Below are 17,466 nucleotides of genomic sequence, written 5' to 3'. Positions count from 1 at the left end.
GAAAGTAAAGTACTTCATTACCTCAGTTTCCATTTAAAATAAATTATATGAATGAATGTGTTCAAAGTGTACAAAGTCATGCTTTACTTTAGTTAATTTATTGTTATTGTTGTTATTATAATTGTTATTTTATTCAAATAAAATAGGACTCAGGGATCAGCGCAGTTATCGCACAGCAAGAATCTGTCATCATGTTGGGGCCTTTCTCTGTGATGTTCTACCCATGTTGTCAACTGTATGTTAGATTAACTATGGCACTGTCATCAACCCAGATGGGGTTGAAGCAGCGTACAATCCCCCTGGATGTATATTATTTCTTGTTCATCTGTTTGTCATCTCACTGTATACCTGAACATCAACACAGAACAACACTCCAGTACCAACTGTGCATTAATAAACTCATGTTATTATCATTCACTGAAGCCAATTTCTGTTGTGCGTTTGCCGTTCAATCCATTTTTTTTCTCAACTACTGTCATATGATAACCAGTCCACTAGATGGTACTGCTTAGCAAATAAAAACGGCTACAATGGAAGCTCTGAACACTTGGGCAAGAGTGGACAATGATGCCCACGGAGCAGCCGCCCGGAGACGTCGCACATCAAACATGTCCAATTGAAATCCTTTCTGAGGCCTCTGAGAACCAATGAGAGAAAGGACCAGTGTTTGTGTCGGTGAGCAGAAGGGTGTGTAGACTTTACTTAAGCTGTTGCTTTTGAGCAGATTACAACAGACGTTCCTTACCTGCAGAGGACATTCTCACACACACAGAGCACTCCTGCACCAGGTAAACAAATTCTACAATGAAAGATGCAATGCAATTTTTATTTTATTTTTATTTATCATGCAGTCAAAGAATGCACAGATCCAGTGCAACAAAATAATGAATTTAAAGAGTTATCTAGCGAATGCTTTTAGTTTGTTTTTTTTGCTTTTTGCAACACCTTTGATAGAGGCAGATAGAGTGACTGCAACACTGACTTGCTCTGTTGTATTGTGTAGTGGATATTATACCTGATAGTGCTGCCTTCCCTCAAAAGGGACACAAAAATGTGCGCATGACCTCTTTTAAACAAACCTGAGATGACTCTTTACATCTGTCACATCAATTCTCTGAAAACAGTCTACATATTATTAGTAGTATTATGTGCAGAATACACTGTACAGAGAATGTGGACGTTAAGCTGTTAAGTCTAATTTTGTGATAAAATGCTTTGTCCTCTATTTGCCTTTTAATGATCACGCATAAATGTAAATACATGTGCATACACAGCATATGACCATTTTATTCTGGTCTCTCTTGCAAGTAACCGTACTGTGTAACATGACACCATTAAAGGTGATTGTTCATTGTTCAGGCAGCTAGGTTATGCAGTGCTTGTTGTTTCTTGTGACTGAGTTACATAATTCCACCTTGTTTTGTTTTTTTTAACTGAGGTGCGGCTAAGCTGGTGTGCCTGTATGGGCATGAACACTGCTGACAACATTGTCAAAGATTAAATGATAGTGTGCTCCTGCTCTGTCTTGCCTTCCCTCAACACTGTCTGATGCGCTCCAAGTCAAAATCTGGATTTCGTAATTTTTACTCTCCCTCTTTTCCCAGTAGAACTCTTCCACGATGGATTCACCTGTGAATCCCGACCTGAGAAAAGACATTACGAATTTTAAAAGGAGAAGTCTGAATTCGTCTGAAACAAAAGTAAAAAATGTACAGCCAACCAAAGAAGGTAGGTATTCATGTGGTCAAAGGTTTATTGTTAACAAAAATATGTCTCCACCCTTCTACCCAGGTTTCATCTTTTTCTTGTTCTACATGGTCAGTTTCTCCTTGTCTGTCATTAACAATAACTGCAAACGTGGGAGGTGCACACCTTTCTACTGGAAGCTCGTCCTTGCTCCCTAATGAAACTGTTCACAAGAAAGACACAAGCCCTCCTCCGTTTAGTTATCACAATATTTCATGTGGCTATTTCACAAAAAATCAAAAATGATGTCACTTGACCGAGCAACGACAGTTTCCCAAATATGCAGGAGTGCCTCTTTAATTACTGAGAACAACTCCAGTCAATCAACACTTGACTATTGAAACTGAGTGGAAGAGACTCTTGACCATTAACTGGAACTTGTGGCAACATATTAGTAACAGAGTCAAATAATGAGTGGAGCTGCCTGTTCCTCCAGGAAACCTTATCCGCAGTTGACTTAGATTATAGAATGTGCATTACAGTTAGGATTAATGATTGATAAATAAAGCGTGTAGTAATCTAGAGAGTGACTTTGTTTTCTTGTCCAGGAAACTTTTCAGGATTAATATTTTCTTCTCCAGACTCATTTGTGTCTCTGTCTTGTGATCACACAGATATTGAGCAGGAGAAGAAGGAAATGCAACAATGCAAGAAGTAACCAAGCCACGCCTGCCATGATTTCACCATGATGAATCCTGCTCTGTTACCTGCTCACACTCCAGCTTAAAATCATGTCCATCATCTTCACCCTTCTTCCTGTTTTCCATGCTGCCATGTTTGACTAAATGGTGTTTGGGTTGATGCAATGGGAAAATATGTCTGTCCTAAGTCACTTGGGTGGGATCAATAGATGTATTTCATTGTGCTTTTTTTTCCCTATGTGGTATATTAAGGATTGAAAATGAAAATATAAATATTTGATTAAAAAAAACAGTGTATAAATGGAAAATTGTCCAAAAAAAGAATCCTTCATCCCTCATTGTTAAAAATACCATATGCCTGGTATGCCTGGGAGTGGTGCCAAAAAACCTTTTTAATAAAATGAATTGCTTGAGCTGCATTTGTGTGTATTTTGTTTCAACCACCTTGTTTTGTTGAGGCGTATTTGAATAGATTTTATTCATACTGAGCTCAGTTATTGCGAGAATGAAACATATAATTCTCCTCATACTGCACCCCTTATACAAGGTTGTTATTTACATTCTTTCAGTGCTCCCAAGTGCATATAAATAAATAAACCTTCTAAAATCAGTCTGAGCATGCATAGTTTGCGCGACTACACAAGAGCTACATATAAACTTAAATAACTGAATGAATAATGTCGCATATAAAGACTCCTATATTTGGAGTTAAAGCATGTGCAAGACTGCTACAGAAATGGAGGGGATCAGTAGGAAGTGTTGCACATTCCAGACTTTGAATATGAAAATTAGTTGATGTTGTGAAATGGAGTTTTATGCTACTGTTATATTGCAAGTGATGAACAGCATTATGTGCAGATAAATTCTGTATACCACACCCATTCAAAAAAAAAAAAAATCACAATCATGGTCAGGATGAGCTCTACGTGTTGTTTGCTCAAGGAAGTGAAGATTGTTTTTTTCCACTGCAGGCCTGCCGTTACATGCTCAACTGATACATGCTAACCGAGCAGCTTGCAGGAACTAGAGAGACATATTTGTTTTATTGCATCAACTGGCTTTGGTTGAAATGCACACGATATCTTTGATCCATCTGCAAAAAGTATGTAGTTGTCCTTTGTGCCGATCGTTCAGGATCAGACATGTCTGCGTGCTGTGATATCAGAGATTGCAGAACAAGTAGTGAAGGATCAGATGAGGACACGTAGGAGGTAGACATAGTCCGTCAATGACTTTAAAAGCAATGCGTATTAATATGAAATATATACATAATGTGAAAATATGTTCACATGAGATTAATGCTTTATAGCTGCATGGTTACTCTTAAGCGACTCTCCCTTTATCTTGTGTTAACATGACTGTTTTATTCCTGCATCGACATTTTGTCCACCAACATGTGATTATTGTCATAAATCAAACAGGTTGAACAGGTACTTTTTGCTGCACCACATCTTTGTCTGACAAAAACAGAGTAGAACAGGTTCCCTGTATTTATGTCTGTATGTGTCTAGCTACAAAACAGAATCTGGCAAATGAAGACATTAAAAAAGTCATTTCATTTAAAAATGTAAATTCTGATAACTGTTTATGTTGTTTATGCATCAGGGACAGTGTGCTGTTAAGACGTAAATGTACGACACAAACAGTCCACACACGTAGAACACACTGTAGTGTACACAACAAATGAAGCACTTCATAGACGTATGCCTGGAGAGAGAATTAAATCATAGATCAAAAGTGGTCAAAATCAGTGAATGTACAAGTGAGCACTTTTGGATTTGCTTTTTTAAAGAGACAAAATAAGTGCTGCAACTCTTTGACATTCATGCTGTGACATATATGTGGAATTATTTCACTATTCTTGTATGTTACATTAGGGTCAATGTGTTCACACATCTAATGACGTGTTTTATATGTGAGAAATGTAAAAAAACATTGTCATTTTGGAATAACATGGCATGTAAAACAAACTTGGTAAAAGTGAATGGGAAGTGAAGATTGTTTTTTACAGGCCTGCTGTTACATGCTCATCTGATACATGCTCGGCGAGCTGCATGCAGGAACTAGAGAGACATATTTGTTTTATTGCATCAACTTTGGGCGAAATGCACTTGCCAGAACAGTTATGCTGATATATAATCCCCCATCCCCCCTCAGTTATAAGTAAGACTGTCTGAGATAAAATAATATTAATAATAATAGCAATAATTACTTAGTGTTATATTTGATCATGTGCAAAAAGTGATGGTGTATGCATGTAGTTATCCTTGTTGTCTGCCAATCTTTCAGGATCAGACATGTCTGCGTGCTGTGATATCAGAGATTGCAGCACAAGTAGTGAAGGACCAGAGGACACGTAGTAGGTAGACATAGTGTGTTAATGACTTTAAAATCAATGCAGATCAACATAATGACAATAACATATGTTCACGTGAGATGTATGCTTCATAGCTGCAGTACCACGTGGTAACTACCTCTCCCTGTATCTTCTGTATTACAATGACTGTTTTATTTCTGCATGGACATTTTGTCCACGTTATTATTGTCATACACCAAACAGGTTGAACAGGCACTTTTAGCTGCACCACGTCTTTGTCTGACAAAAACAGAGTAGAACAGGTTATTATTACCTGTAATGTATGTGTCTAGCTACAGTATGTGCTAAAGTACTGTATCAGGCAAGTGAAGAAACATTAAAAAAAAGTCCAAATTAAACTTCTGAATGTACCATGTGTCAACTGTTTATTTTACCTTAGTTTAAGCATCTGAACGACACAAATAGTCCTCACACGTAGAACATACTGTATAGTACACAACAACTAAAGCGCTTTGCAGCTCTTTTACATTCATTCTTTTACGATTCTCCTCTTGGACATTAGGGTTCAACGTGTTATATGTGAGAAATTAAATAAAAACATTATCATTTTTAAAAAGACGTGTAAATCAAACAAAAAGTGAATGGGACACTGTATTTTGAAGAAGACAATTTCCTTTCTCCACTGTCATAAGTCTATAGTCTACAACGACACCCCATGGCGACATTAGGCATTACACTGAAAGGTCACTTCAATACCACATCTCGTCCACTGGCGGCGCTAAATAGCTGTGAAACCACGTAGGGGGAGGCGCGAGCGCTGCTGCAGGTCTGTTCTCTGTTCACTGAGTCAACTCAACTGAGCTCTTATCAACAAGCTAGTAACTTAGCACTGCTAAGTTAGCAGTGAGCGATGTGACGATCAACGCTATCGGCGGAGCTGCAGCAACAAGAAAGCTAACATGGACTAGCTGTCTTCCTGAAAATTATTTCCATGCCGTGGATCCTGTGAGCCGGTGCTGGTTAGCTGCTTCATTCATGCGGCCGTTGGTTCCCGGGGGAGTTTGAGCGGTGAGTGGCGGGCAAGCGCTGGAACAACACGGCTCACTCACCGGTAAACCCCTGTTCAGCTGGTAGCTTATATGCTAGCTGTGCTAACTTTAACGAGGGTGTCTAAATGCACACGCGGGGCATGTTTACCCCACGATATAGCTGCTCAGTCTTTGCACTACAGAGGCACAGGTGATTATGAAGACCAGCGTCGTGTTTTCAGCTGCTTAAACGACGAGGAAAAAGTGTTCTACGATATTATCACGCATCGCGGTTAAAAAGGGCTCTTGTTGGCGATTTTCCATAATCGGAATGAAAGGGGAAAAGGGTTAAATCTCGTGTGATTTCAAAATACTGCCTTGTTTCTCAACATGCAGCTCTCGGTATTTATTTTTGAACTGCCACCAGGGGGAGTCTGTTTGTTTCCAGTCAAAACAGTACCTATGGATTTTCAAAGATCTAATTCAAATGTTTGTTTTTCACTCTTGTTTTTTGTAACGTCAACAAAAGTCGTTAATTCCAGATTTCCCCTCCATATCTGTGAAGTTTAAGATGGCATTCACAAGTAAATCTTCTGAGAACTTAGAGCTGTAAACCAGAGGAAGGTAAACACTGAACATACGAGTCTTCTGGTTTCTGTATACAAACTTTAATGAAACGAGTATTGTTAATATTATTGTAATTATATCAGGAATGGTCGTTAATTTGTTCAGTATAATCATGATGTGAAATTCATAATACCAGTAAGTGAAACAATACAAAAACGACTTATTTTTAGAAGTACTTACAACATCAATTGTTTTTTGTTCACAGTGAATTTGCTGCTCAGTCGAAAGCTAAATGGTGATTTACGTACAACAAAATCCAAGCCTGTGTTAAATTAAGTGTATTTATTGTGTTGTACAGTATCCAGCTTTTCTTCATTGTTGCCTGTTAATTGCTGTTTTACTCAGTCATGTTTTGCCATTTAGTTTTTTAAGACAAGCTTCAGTTTAATATTAAATCTGTAAGAGATTGTAATAGTGATGGAGCATTTCTGCACAATCAAAATATTAACAATAACTACTTTCAATATTAGCTACACAGTTTTATTGTAATGCAGGGAAGATAACTACATATGAATCTTTACCTAGCACATATATAGTATAAATTACAGGTTTTGCTGTTGTTAATTGTATTGTTTCTAATTGTGACTTTGATTTTTTATCCAACTGTCTCTCCTGACATACAGATGAGGAGCATGGTGGTCCCGCAGCCTGGCAATGGCAGTCATCCTGGCCTTGCAGAGAGCTCCAAGTCAGGGTGCAAGGAGGTAGAAGACGAGGGGCATGACCTGGCAGGGGTGGAGCTTGAGGAGGTCCAAAAGTTGCAGGAGCTTGTCCGAAGGTTGGAAGTACAGAATGAAACCCTGCGTAACAGGGGGAGCAAGACGATCATCCACAGAAGTGCCAGCAACAACATCACAGCCACTGCCAATATCAACCAGAGACTCACTTGTGAAGGGGTAAACAACCCTTGTCTCAGGTTGGAGCACAGCAGCGAGCTGGGCAGCACTGACTTTGAGCTGTCACCCCCACAGGACAGCAGCAGCAGCAGTAGTGAGGAGATGTCCCCTCTACCTGTGGCCAGCAGGCTAGAAGAAGAGTCTAGCCTGGGTCCTTGTAGGGACTTTCTCACCTTGACCTGCAGCAATGTAGTGGGAGAGAGCCAGGAGGAAAGTCAGACGCCCGAGAGCCCCTCTCAGGAAAGTTACGAGTCCGAGACACTTGCAGAGAATGACTCAGGAGTGGACCAAACTGCCCTGGATGAGGTGGATGTCCTAGATTTGGAGGATGAGTGTGCTGAAGTAGAGGATGAGGACAGCTGGTATGTTGTACCATCTATACTTGTGTTACCTAATGTATAATTAAAGTGACATTTAATTAGACACATTTGTAGATGCCAGACCTCAAATGACCAATGCTGCCAGCTTTATTGGCAGTATCTCTGATGCAAGTCACATGGATGCAACATTTAATGACTGGTTTCCTGCATCTAAGAAAGCAGCCCCTTAATTCAGATGAGCCACTTGTGCTTTTAATTTCAACCCCTCACACTCAAGTGCATAACTCCCCCTCAGGGTAGTGATTGTGTACTGTTGTGTTTTAAAATTAGCCTTCATTTTGGTCTTTTCTCAACAGTGGCTAATGCCATGGACTACAGAGGGTATATTGAGGGTGTAAGTGAAGGGCAGCAAAGAGAATAAAAACCAACCTGTGTGGTGTAGATGAAAACAGAGGAAGGTTTTTCCAATAGCACCAAAATGATTACTATTATTTATATTATTGCCTTGACCTGGCACACAGGTCTTCTACTAGTCAGAACTGAAGAAGCCTCTTGGCTGAGAGGTGAAACGTCTTCTACTCAACTCAAGCAAGTCCAGTTGCCCACAGCTAACTACTGAAGAAGATTATGACCTGGATGACCCTTCACAGACATCCAGTTAATTTGGTTGAATATTGTTTTAATGTTTTTTAGTACTATAAGGAACATAAACTGTATGTAATATTATTATCATTAATAATCTGTGTTAATTTTATGGCGGAACATGCATGTTTAAGCCATGCACATTCCATCGCCTAAAATAGGGGGACCACATTGTGTGAGGCTATGTTAGCGTCTCAGCCGTGACGCTTACAGCCAGACCATTCAGGATTTATTTATCTGTTTTACATCATTAGCCCTACCATATGTGCTTTGTGAGTTATCATTGCTAAAACATCCAGTAATCCTTCCAACAACATAATCTGATTTGGGCAGGATGCTACCGCTTGGCTTAACTGCTTTGGGTGGGATTGCACAGCATGTGATCCGAGGGCCTCGCCGTGTGACCAGACTGTGATAGGCACAGAAACGCTCTCAGCAACTGCAGGATTTCTCGTTAGAGGTGTTTGATTTGTAGAATCTAGCTTTTATGTGAGATTTTTTACTAGCCAATCTAAAATGGGAAAAATCACATGTTAGTCTCTAGCTGGATTACAACTTTACTGGGCTCGAATGTTTCAACCATATTAAGTTAAATTAAAATTGCCTTTCAAGTTGCTATTTTTACTACACAGTTGACAAAAAGCTATCCAACCTGACTCCATTGTGCAGGTTCTGGCTGTGGTTGTTAAAAGATTCAATAATTATAGAACAACATTTAAATCCTAGTGTTGTTAGTGTTTGCTATGTCTGATTTAATTTAAAAGTGTAGCAGGGATCCACGTCATGTGTAGAAATACTCTCCTGTGACCATAATGACAACATTAAACACAGGCAGAACATTGTCAGTATTTTGCATCCAACTCAGGGTTTGTGTATGAAAGAGGCAGCTCCACCCCCCACTCCCGCATAACACAGAGAAGCTGTGGTTGTGTGACCTGAATATTGCTCTCTATATTGTTGCTCGTTCCTTTGGGAAATAGGTCATTTTGTGTTTGGACAATGGGAAGATGGTTTGTAGTTGATTGGTCTGAAACCGGTAAGTCCAGGTCCTTTGGTGTATCTAACTCAAAAGGATCAGCACCTGTGACTGACACTCAAAAGCCTGTGGTGAACTTACTGCCGTTTGTGCTCACATTATTATACACATTGCATCCCAAGTGTTGCATTCAAATAGTGACTGGGTTTGATGGCATGTTGGTCCCTCACATTTTGCCACTAAATGTAGAATATTTGATATTATTGGCAGGAGTAGATGAGGCAATTATAGATTAAGGATTAGACTACGTTGGGACTGATAAGGATGTTTGAACACGTGTTATTTACTTTACGTATTTGCTCTCATTGTTTGGTTTGATCATGTCATGTGCTTCCAACTGAACAACCTGGTCATGTATTTGGTGTGGGATCTTCACAGTGTTCCATAAGCCAATGAAACATTCAGAGTTTGGACGTTAGTTTCTGTCTGTACTCTATATCACATATAGAATAACTTTCCACTTGTGCACGGCATGTTCCGTGTTATAAGGTGCATACCTTGCCCTCCAGTGGTTCATGCTAATCTTTAACTGTGTTCTTATTGTGATGATCTGCTCTAACACCTATGGCAAGTATGTTTGAAGTAAAGTAGTACTTCAGTTCCTTATTTAACGCTGGTTATTTAATCTCTATATTCACTAAGTAATTTTCTTGAGTAACAATACATTTTCCTCTTGTCCCCTAAGGTTATATGTGTCTCCTAAAAAACAACTAGCAGATGCAGGTCCGGAGTCGCCATTGAAATGGTGTCGGCAGGCCCTTGACCAGCGCACCCCAGAGACAGAGTTGGCTTGTCGGACATTGATCAGTCGTTTGGACCAGTGTATGCATGACACAAACACCTGTACATTTTTAAACATTTTTCTCATTCCAACCTTTGGATAAGAACTCTGTCACAAATACTAGAACATTTGTAATACTTTTTACATATATATATATATATATATATGTATGTATGTATGTATGTATGTATATGTATGTATGTATGTATGTATATATATATATATATATATATATATATATATGTATGTATGTATATGTATGTATGTATGTATGTATGTATGTATGTATATATATATATATATATATCTGAGGTTCTTTAAATTGCACATTGCTGCTTTACAGATTTTTAGTATAAATCATGAGTGAGGGACTAACTCTGCAGGGAAGCAGTCCAAGTGTTTTCTGTGACTGTGCTGCGTTCTTATTTACTGTTCACCTCCACTGTGCATGCATGTGGTTTAGTCACCTGACAATGCTTGAGTACTCCCTCTAAATGTGTGCGTAGTGTGACAATTAATGTCCCTATGTGAGTGATCCAACAAACCCCATTCATTATTTATCCTGCTTGCAGCTCCTACCTCCTGCACACTGCAGGACCTGAACAACAAAGTTATTCACACCAGGTCTAAATGACAACATGAAGTCATGGGATGGGTTGGATTACCTCCCTCAGGTCATTTTCTTTAACGCTATCACTGAGCCATGAAACAGTCAGGTGATAACAGAACAGGTTTTGTCCAAACTGCAGAAACAGGAAGAGAATGACTCAAGAATGAAAAGAATACATTATTGAACCCTTATAATTATGCAATTACAACTGTAAACATATTATACCAGACTATAGTGTAAAGCAGAATTCTTTATTGACATTAAATACCATTAACACTAATTTTTATTTTTTTGTTATCTTTTATCCAAGTGTGCATATCCTTAACATCTCTCTCGTCCCCCTGTATAGCATCTCGATGGAGAAACATGTACAGCAGCCCAGCAGCAGAGGCAGGCTCACCAGGCTCGGGCCCGATCTCTCCCGGGTACCACAAATCAACTAACAAATCCCTACTAACCTGTGGCAGCTCAGGTATGGCATGATATTAACACACAGTGCTCCTTGTTTTCTGCTCAGCACAATGGGATTAACATCAATTGTTGTCAGGATGTAGGTCATTTGCTCTTGAGTGTGTTTGAACTGTTGCATCTACGGGGGTTCTAGCAGGGGTCTCGTTGGGAGTGATGAAGGCATTTTTTTTGCATGTTTTAATTTACATGGCTTGTACGTTACTGCTGACCATTTTCCAACAACATGCCTTGTGTTTTTCACTTCTAAAGGGCAGCCATAGTTTAATTCTAAAGTTGTGGTCTGTTGACCAGCAGTTAATTTAGCCAACACATCAACACCATAAATACAGAGCTTCTGAAAAGGTGTATTTGGCTGCTTCTTGTGTTGCTGTTTGTCTGTCAGCTCTTGAGTGGCAGATTTTACAATTTCCTCCCAACACATTTAGTCTTTCAACTACATTACTGCAAAAAAAACAACAAATGTTATTTTAAAACAGGAATGAATTGTTTACATCAACCATTTTGACTCTTAAAAATAAATAATTTGGAAGATGGTCAGTAATAATGTTGATCACAGTATATGTGGTTTCCATTACATGGGATAATAAAGGTCTTGTGATGGGATAATAAAAGGTCCTATGCTAACATATATGTATTAGAGGTCGACCGATTTTAAAGGCTGATAGAATAACGACAGTTTGTAGCATTTCAAAGCTAGTAACTGAATTGGCTGACTGCTCTCTACTCTCCAGAAGTGTGTAAATAAAAACAATTGTCAGTCAATGTCATAATATTTCAAGAAAATGTAATATTTATTACAATAACAAAAAGCTCAACAAAAAAACAAAACTGAAAACCAAAATTATTCCGAAAAATCTGAAAACTTCTTTCACTAATTTAAAGAAAATGATTAATTATAGTAATGATTTAAAAAAAAAAAAAATCAAGTATATTTCCATACTTCCAATACCTGATGACTACCTAATAAGTTGTGCGACAAGTTGGCAGCAGGCATTTGTTTAGTGGACTGCATGTGTTTTTGCAGAAGTAATGAAATTTCGACATACTGTGGACTCGCTGCAGTCTGCATTGTTTAAACAGTTGTTTTTGTTGCAAATTATCAAGACAAAATCCTTTATACACACAGCAAATGTGCCCTTGAAATGATCAAATATAGCCATTGACCCATTACTTGTGCTAGGCCTGCTACTAGCCTGTAGCATTCTTACCTGTAGAGCCTTTGCTTCTCCATGATGTGACGGGCGGAGGCAGCGCAGCTATTCTAGGTCCACCAATGCTGACAGGTTGTTTACGCCGATCGGTCGACCTCAAATATTTATATTATGTTGTTGGTCTTGATTTTATGGTGGATGGATTACTTTGCACACACCTCGAAGCACCTGACACTTCACTTTGCAAAGATCAACAATGCTGATGTTGTTGTGAAAACCATGCAAATGGCAAATCCTTGCATGAACTTGTAAATGCTTGGCTTGTGGGCAGTGACCCTGTCTAATCCCATACTTTTTACATAACCAAATGCCCCTGGATGATGCTGTCATTGCTTTTATGTCTGTGTGGGCCAAGTGTCAGACAGACATGTCGAGCACTGTTTTAGGCAAAGTCATCAGCAGACAGTCCTTTCCAGAACAAGGCTGCTGGACACAGTGAGAGATTTATAGTGCTGATTTATACCAAATCTATTGTCAAATGCAGCAGTCATCTTACTTTTTTATAGCTCTCTGTCTGCTGAGGTAAGGCAAGTTATCCCTCACATACTGTATATCTGATAGGGAACAACTAACAGCTTTTCTTAATACTTTCTCACAATCATCAGTAGAATTATCTTGAGGCAATCATAGGCCTGATTACCTTCAACTGTCATTTGTTGAGCAGATTGTGACTGATCCTGTTGACACCTAATCTCTCATGGTTAATTAACCACATAGCTGATGGCCTTACACTGACATTTTTGAGTGTAATCAAAACTGTACTTTAATGAAGCCTCCTGTCCAGTTTAAGAAGATTCAGAAGTATATAAAAATATGAGTCTGAAAGGGCTTTTTAATAATCATGAAGATGCAGTGCCATTGCTCTCTGAGATGTGGAAATCTCTGAGATGCATCTTGTTGTAACGAGTATCCCCCTCTGATTACAGGTGTCGCAACCAGTCACTCAGCCCTGAGCTCTCAGTCCTCTATAGACAGTGAGCTCAGCACCTCGGATGACTCCATCTCTATGGGCTACAAGCTACAGGATCTCACTGACGTCCAGATCATGGCTCGACTACAAGAAGAGAGTGAGTAGAGGTGTCACATGTTCTGCCAGACGTCACCAGCACTTGTGTTTCCAAATTCTACTGTAAAAGTACTTTTGTACATAATAATGTGTAATATGATAAAATAAAATATTTTAATTCACCTCAGTAGATCAGATCGATTATTATTATTAGTCACCACAGCAACTGTATTTCCTTCATGACGAATAGCTATCTGACTGAATAGTTTGCTTATTAGATACAGAAATAAAATAAGTAGATAAAAAAACGGACCTTGAAATTTACCTTACAAAGGGTGAACAAACTCTGATTATTTGACTCTTATTTTGAGCTGTAGCATCTGCGTGTGTTTCTTTTTTGAATTTAATATGTTTGCCCTCAGGTCTTAGGCAGGATTATGCTTCCACCTCAGCGTCTGCATCACGTCGCAGCTCCACAGCATCTCTGCAGTCCCTGCGCAAGGGTGGCACCTACAGTGATCAAGAATTCGACACCTACAGCCTGGAGGATGAGGAGGATGATTTCTGCTGCATGCCACAACGAAGACACCGTTTCACCCCCTCACCCTCAGGCTCACCGCGGTGCCTGTCTCCCTCCACATCCAACCATGGTCAGGAATACAGCGGTCGACTTGGGGCACCACGCGCAAGAACACCAAGGCGATCTCTCCAGGGCCCCAGTGCAGAGCTGCTTAAATTTGCCAAGAGCGAAGGTAGTATAATAAACAGGAATGATTCAGCATTTCTACACTAGGACAATAAAAGCAGGGGGATAGTCTCAGTTGTTCGAAAGCTGTGGATATGTGTTCTGGTGTTGGTTAATGTGTTGTATATGTGTGGTTCCAGAGGAGTTGAGACACAGCATGCCTAATCTGGCCCCCCGCACCAGCCTACGTTCCCTGGAGGCAGTCAGAAACAGCCGCAGCATGGAGGCTAACCTCCAGAGCTCTGGCAACCGCATGTCCCACCTGACCCTCTCCCCTTCCACAGGTAACCCTACCCTCCTCACCTGGTCCACACCTCTCTGCTATTATATTGGCACCAGCATTTGCCCTGGACATACCCTCTGTCACTTGTACCTAATAATTTACCTCCTCTTAACTTTCTGCATGGCTACAGCTAGGGTTTGACTGACTTATATACAAGAATATTATTCTTTACAGGTACTGTTTGTAAAGGCTATGACTGATGCAGTAACACTGAATAGTTACAAAAACGTGTTTACATTTACTTACAAGAAAACTCTACAAAGCCAGTGATTCCTATTAATTACTCAGACTGTGGCAATTCATGTTGACAGTTCATTAAAATATCTGTTAAGTTTTTACCATTCTTGGCAAGCAGGCAGGACTCATCATAACATCTGCCCTGTGAGCAATGTCTTTTTGAAAATGCATTTAAAAAGCCTGGAAAGCCAGTCATAAAAAAAAGCAATAACACAAACAGAGACGCGTGTCTAATATCTATGTATTAACCTAACCATAAGTGCACATGTCGTCTATAATTATCTCATTCAACTCTATATATTAGGAGTCATTAAATGGTGGGCCCTGTCTTGATCCAGACACCATACTATTGGTATTTGATGGAGCATTTGTATTTAAACTGGCGCAGATGTTCCAACCTTTACTGCACTCGAGGTCTAGGAAATGCAGACCAATTGCATGTGCTTTAAATTACCACGTGATGAAAATCGTGTCTGTTAATTGGGGCCACACTGTATGCATGAGTAGAGCATCTGCATTGCGTAACAGATGACCTACCTTTGGGTCGGGACACGTGATTTCAGCAGCCACACCAAGTGACCTGTGCTGTTTTTTTTTTTGTTTTTTACAACAATCTGAAAATTATCTTTCACCACAGTTTCAATCACAATGTGTTGTGTGTATGCCACAAACGCAACACGTTCTGTTTTTGTTTCAAAGAGTACTAGCACTCTACCATTTCTACCATTCACTTTTTTAAACGAGGCTTTTATTGTGAAATATTATCTTTATCACAATATAAATATAAAACAGAGCAGCAGCTCTTTGTGCGAACAACAGAATGAGTGAAATGTCGACAGCACAGTTTTAGTCACCCGATTTCAGGAAAGAACAATTTTATAACCCATCCATTTCAAATTGACAAAAACATTTCAAAATATAGGTTGATTATATATTTTATACTGATATTTGAATTTCTTGTTGACTACACAGATGCTAATGTACATAATTAAATCTACAGTATATTGGACTAAACCACCTACACTTGGACATTATAATGTTCTAGAAATGTTCTCTATCTGGACGACGACTTCTTCCACAGTATCACAGCTTTTTCTTTGCAACCGATCACCTGTCTTCCCTGACATGCCCTCCCTCCCCACCAAAAAGCCTCTTTCTCACCTGCTACATGTTTATTCCACTTCTTTGTTCCGCACTCAATTAAACAGCATTGAGTCTCCGAGGCCTGCCAGCATCGCTGTACATGTCACCAAGATGGTTTTGACTGAAACTAAAGTATTTATGATTTTCAAACCTGTCTTGAAGAAAAGAAAATCTGTTTCCATTTGCTATCATATACCACTCTGCCTTTCTTCCACAACAGGTATGTCTAGTAGCCGACTGCGTAGCAACGGTCAGTCTCCGCTCTCCTTGCGGACTCCAGTTAAAGCTGTCGGTCCAGTGGGCTCCATGGCAGCTGGCCGTCAACATTCAAGAGGTCTGCCTGTCATCCAAGGACCACCTGCAGTAGGGGGCCGCAGGGGCCAGTCCCCAGGCTCTGCTAAAGACGGAGCCCACATACCTGGACGAGCCTCAGCTGGGTCAGGGCGGCCTCCTGTGGGCCAAGGACAGGCCATCTCATTGGCATCCACCAGAAGTAAACTTTCACAGCCCGCCAGAAGGTGAATCATGTCAAGTACAGACGACACTGATTAATATGCCATTTAAATAATGGCAAGTTTAATTAGTGTCAGTCAAATGATACTACAAGTCGATATTTGACCTTTGAATTAACACCTTTCATATTGAATAGGTCTTTGGGTGTGACGAGAGTCTCGGATGAATCCTGGAAAGATGGCTGCTACTGAGTCTGACTGGTGATGAAGGATGTTCACTGCTGTAGTCGTCACTGAACCCCTCAGCACAGAAAACACAGCCACTGTGTCCACACGTGTCGGACAGCCCTCCCCATTTTGAACTGGAATACTGGGCTGCACTGGATTCATATTTGAAACTCATCAAGTTCCTCTCGCATGAAACATTGTCAACCCACACACAGAATGTGTAGGCAGAAGAAAACAAAAGGCACACATGCACACCCCTCATGTTATACGGACCAACTCAGAGCTTCCAGAAGATTTGTTTGTGTCAATTTTCCTTTTTTTCTATGGTAACCATGAGAAACTGTTGGAATTTAAAGGGTTGTTATTATTGTTCTGTAGATGTAATTGATATGAAGGCAATTTAAGTGAAGATGTTACTGGTTTGTCCTTTTTTGTGTGTGTGTGTGTGTGTGTGTGTGAATTTCTACCATATGAAGGTGCTGAGTGTTGCATGCTTGGTTTAGTTTTATTATTTCTATCTTCAGGCTTTTTTCAAACATTATGTGACTGCAATATGACAAATCTTCCATGTGTCCCACAAAGATCTGTGTTAAGTTTTTAAATGTTTGGTGGTTGATAGTGAAATGATCTTCAGTGTGCTCTAACGCAATACAAGGTCTTTAAACTATATTGATCTTATAACTTTTTTTAAGTTTGTGTGCCAAGGTGCATTTCAGCAACAACACTTTCTAATTCCATATGTAATCTTGATTCATCAAAGGTATTGTTAATGTACTGAGTTTTTTTTTTTTTTTTACTGCATATCTAGAGGTGCATTGGCTTTTGGATACCACTGTAATGAAGAACATATTTATGCACGAAGGCCATGTGCCTTACACAGCTATGCACCCTCATGCAGAGTGCCTCTGAAAATTAGGAGCTCTAATGAAAAATAATAATAAAATCTGCCCTGATCCTTCTACCTTGTATCACTGATTTAAATCCAAGTATGCAAAGCTGAAGTTTGTCTGCATCGGGTTATATGTTCACACTGTACACATCATCCG

At 39.6% G+C, this 17,466-nt stretch overlaps 1 protein-coding gene and 1 long non-coding RNA gene across 6 annotated transcripts; both read left to right on the top strand.

Moving 5' to 3' along the window:
• The first annotated feature begins 676 nt into the window (after positions 1 to 676).
• Positions 677 to 2,806, top strand: LOC131472657 (uncharacterized). Of its 2 annotated transcripts, none has more exons than XR_009242111.1 (3): positions 677 to 788; positions 1,608 to 1,728; positions 2,361 to 2,806. It is a non-coding gene; the product is annotated as an uncharacterized LOC131472657 (long non-coding RNA). The 2 variants fall into 2 exon arrangements; XR_009242110.1 differs by having other exon boundaries at positions 678 to 788; positions 1,605 to 1,728.
• Positions 2,807 to 5,519: 2,713 nt separating this feature from the next.
• zgc:66447 (SLAIN motif-containing protein-like) lies at positions 5,520 to 17,381 on the top strand. Of its 4 annotated transcripts, XM_058649273.1 has the most exons (10): positions 5,522 to 5,772; positions 6,983 to 7,255; positions 7,331 to 7,617; positions 9,939 to 10,075; positions 10,994 to 11,116; positions 13,253 to 13,393; positions 13,755 to 14,084; positions 14,218 to 14,361; positions 15,961 to 16,258; positions 16,390 to 17,381. In XM_058649273.1, exons 2-10 carry the CDS (start codon positions 6,983 to 6,985, stop codon positions 16,442 to 16,444), a joined length of 1,788 nt encoding a protein of 595 aa, XP_058505256.1. In that variant the 5' UTR covers positions 5,522 to 5,772; the 3' UTR covers positions 16,445 to 17,381. The 4 variants fall into 4 exon arrangements, with proteins under 4 accessions (XP_058505254.1, XP_058505253.1, XP_058505256.1 ...); XM_058649271.1 differs by having other exon boundaries at positions 5,520 to 5,815; positions 6,983 to 7,617; XM_058649270.1 differs by having other exon boundaries at positions 5,521 to 5,772; positions 6,983 to 7,617.
• The last annotated feature ends 85 nt before the right edge of the window (positions 17,382 to 17,466 follow it).

Source organism: Solea solea, chromosome 14, assembly GCF_958295425.1.
Source record: "Solea solea chromosome 14, fSolSol10.1, whole genome shotgun sequence".
Classification (NCBI taxonomy): Eukaryota; Metazoa; Chordata; class Actinopteri; order Pleuronectiformes; family Soleidae; genus Solea; species Solea solea.
The sequence above is the reverse complement of the archived record's forward strand: the minus strand, read 5'-3'. Positions and strand labels throughout refer to the sequence as shown.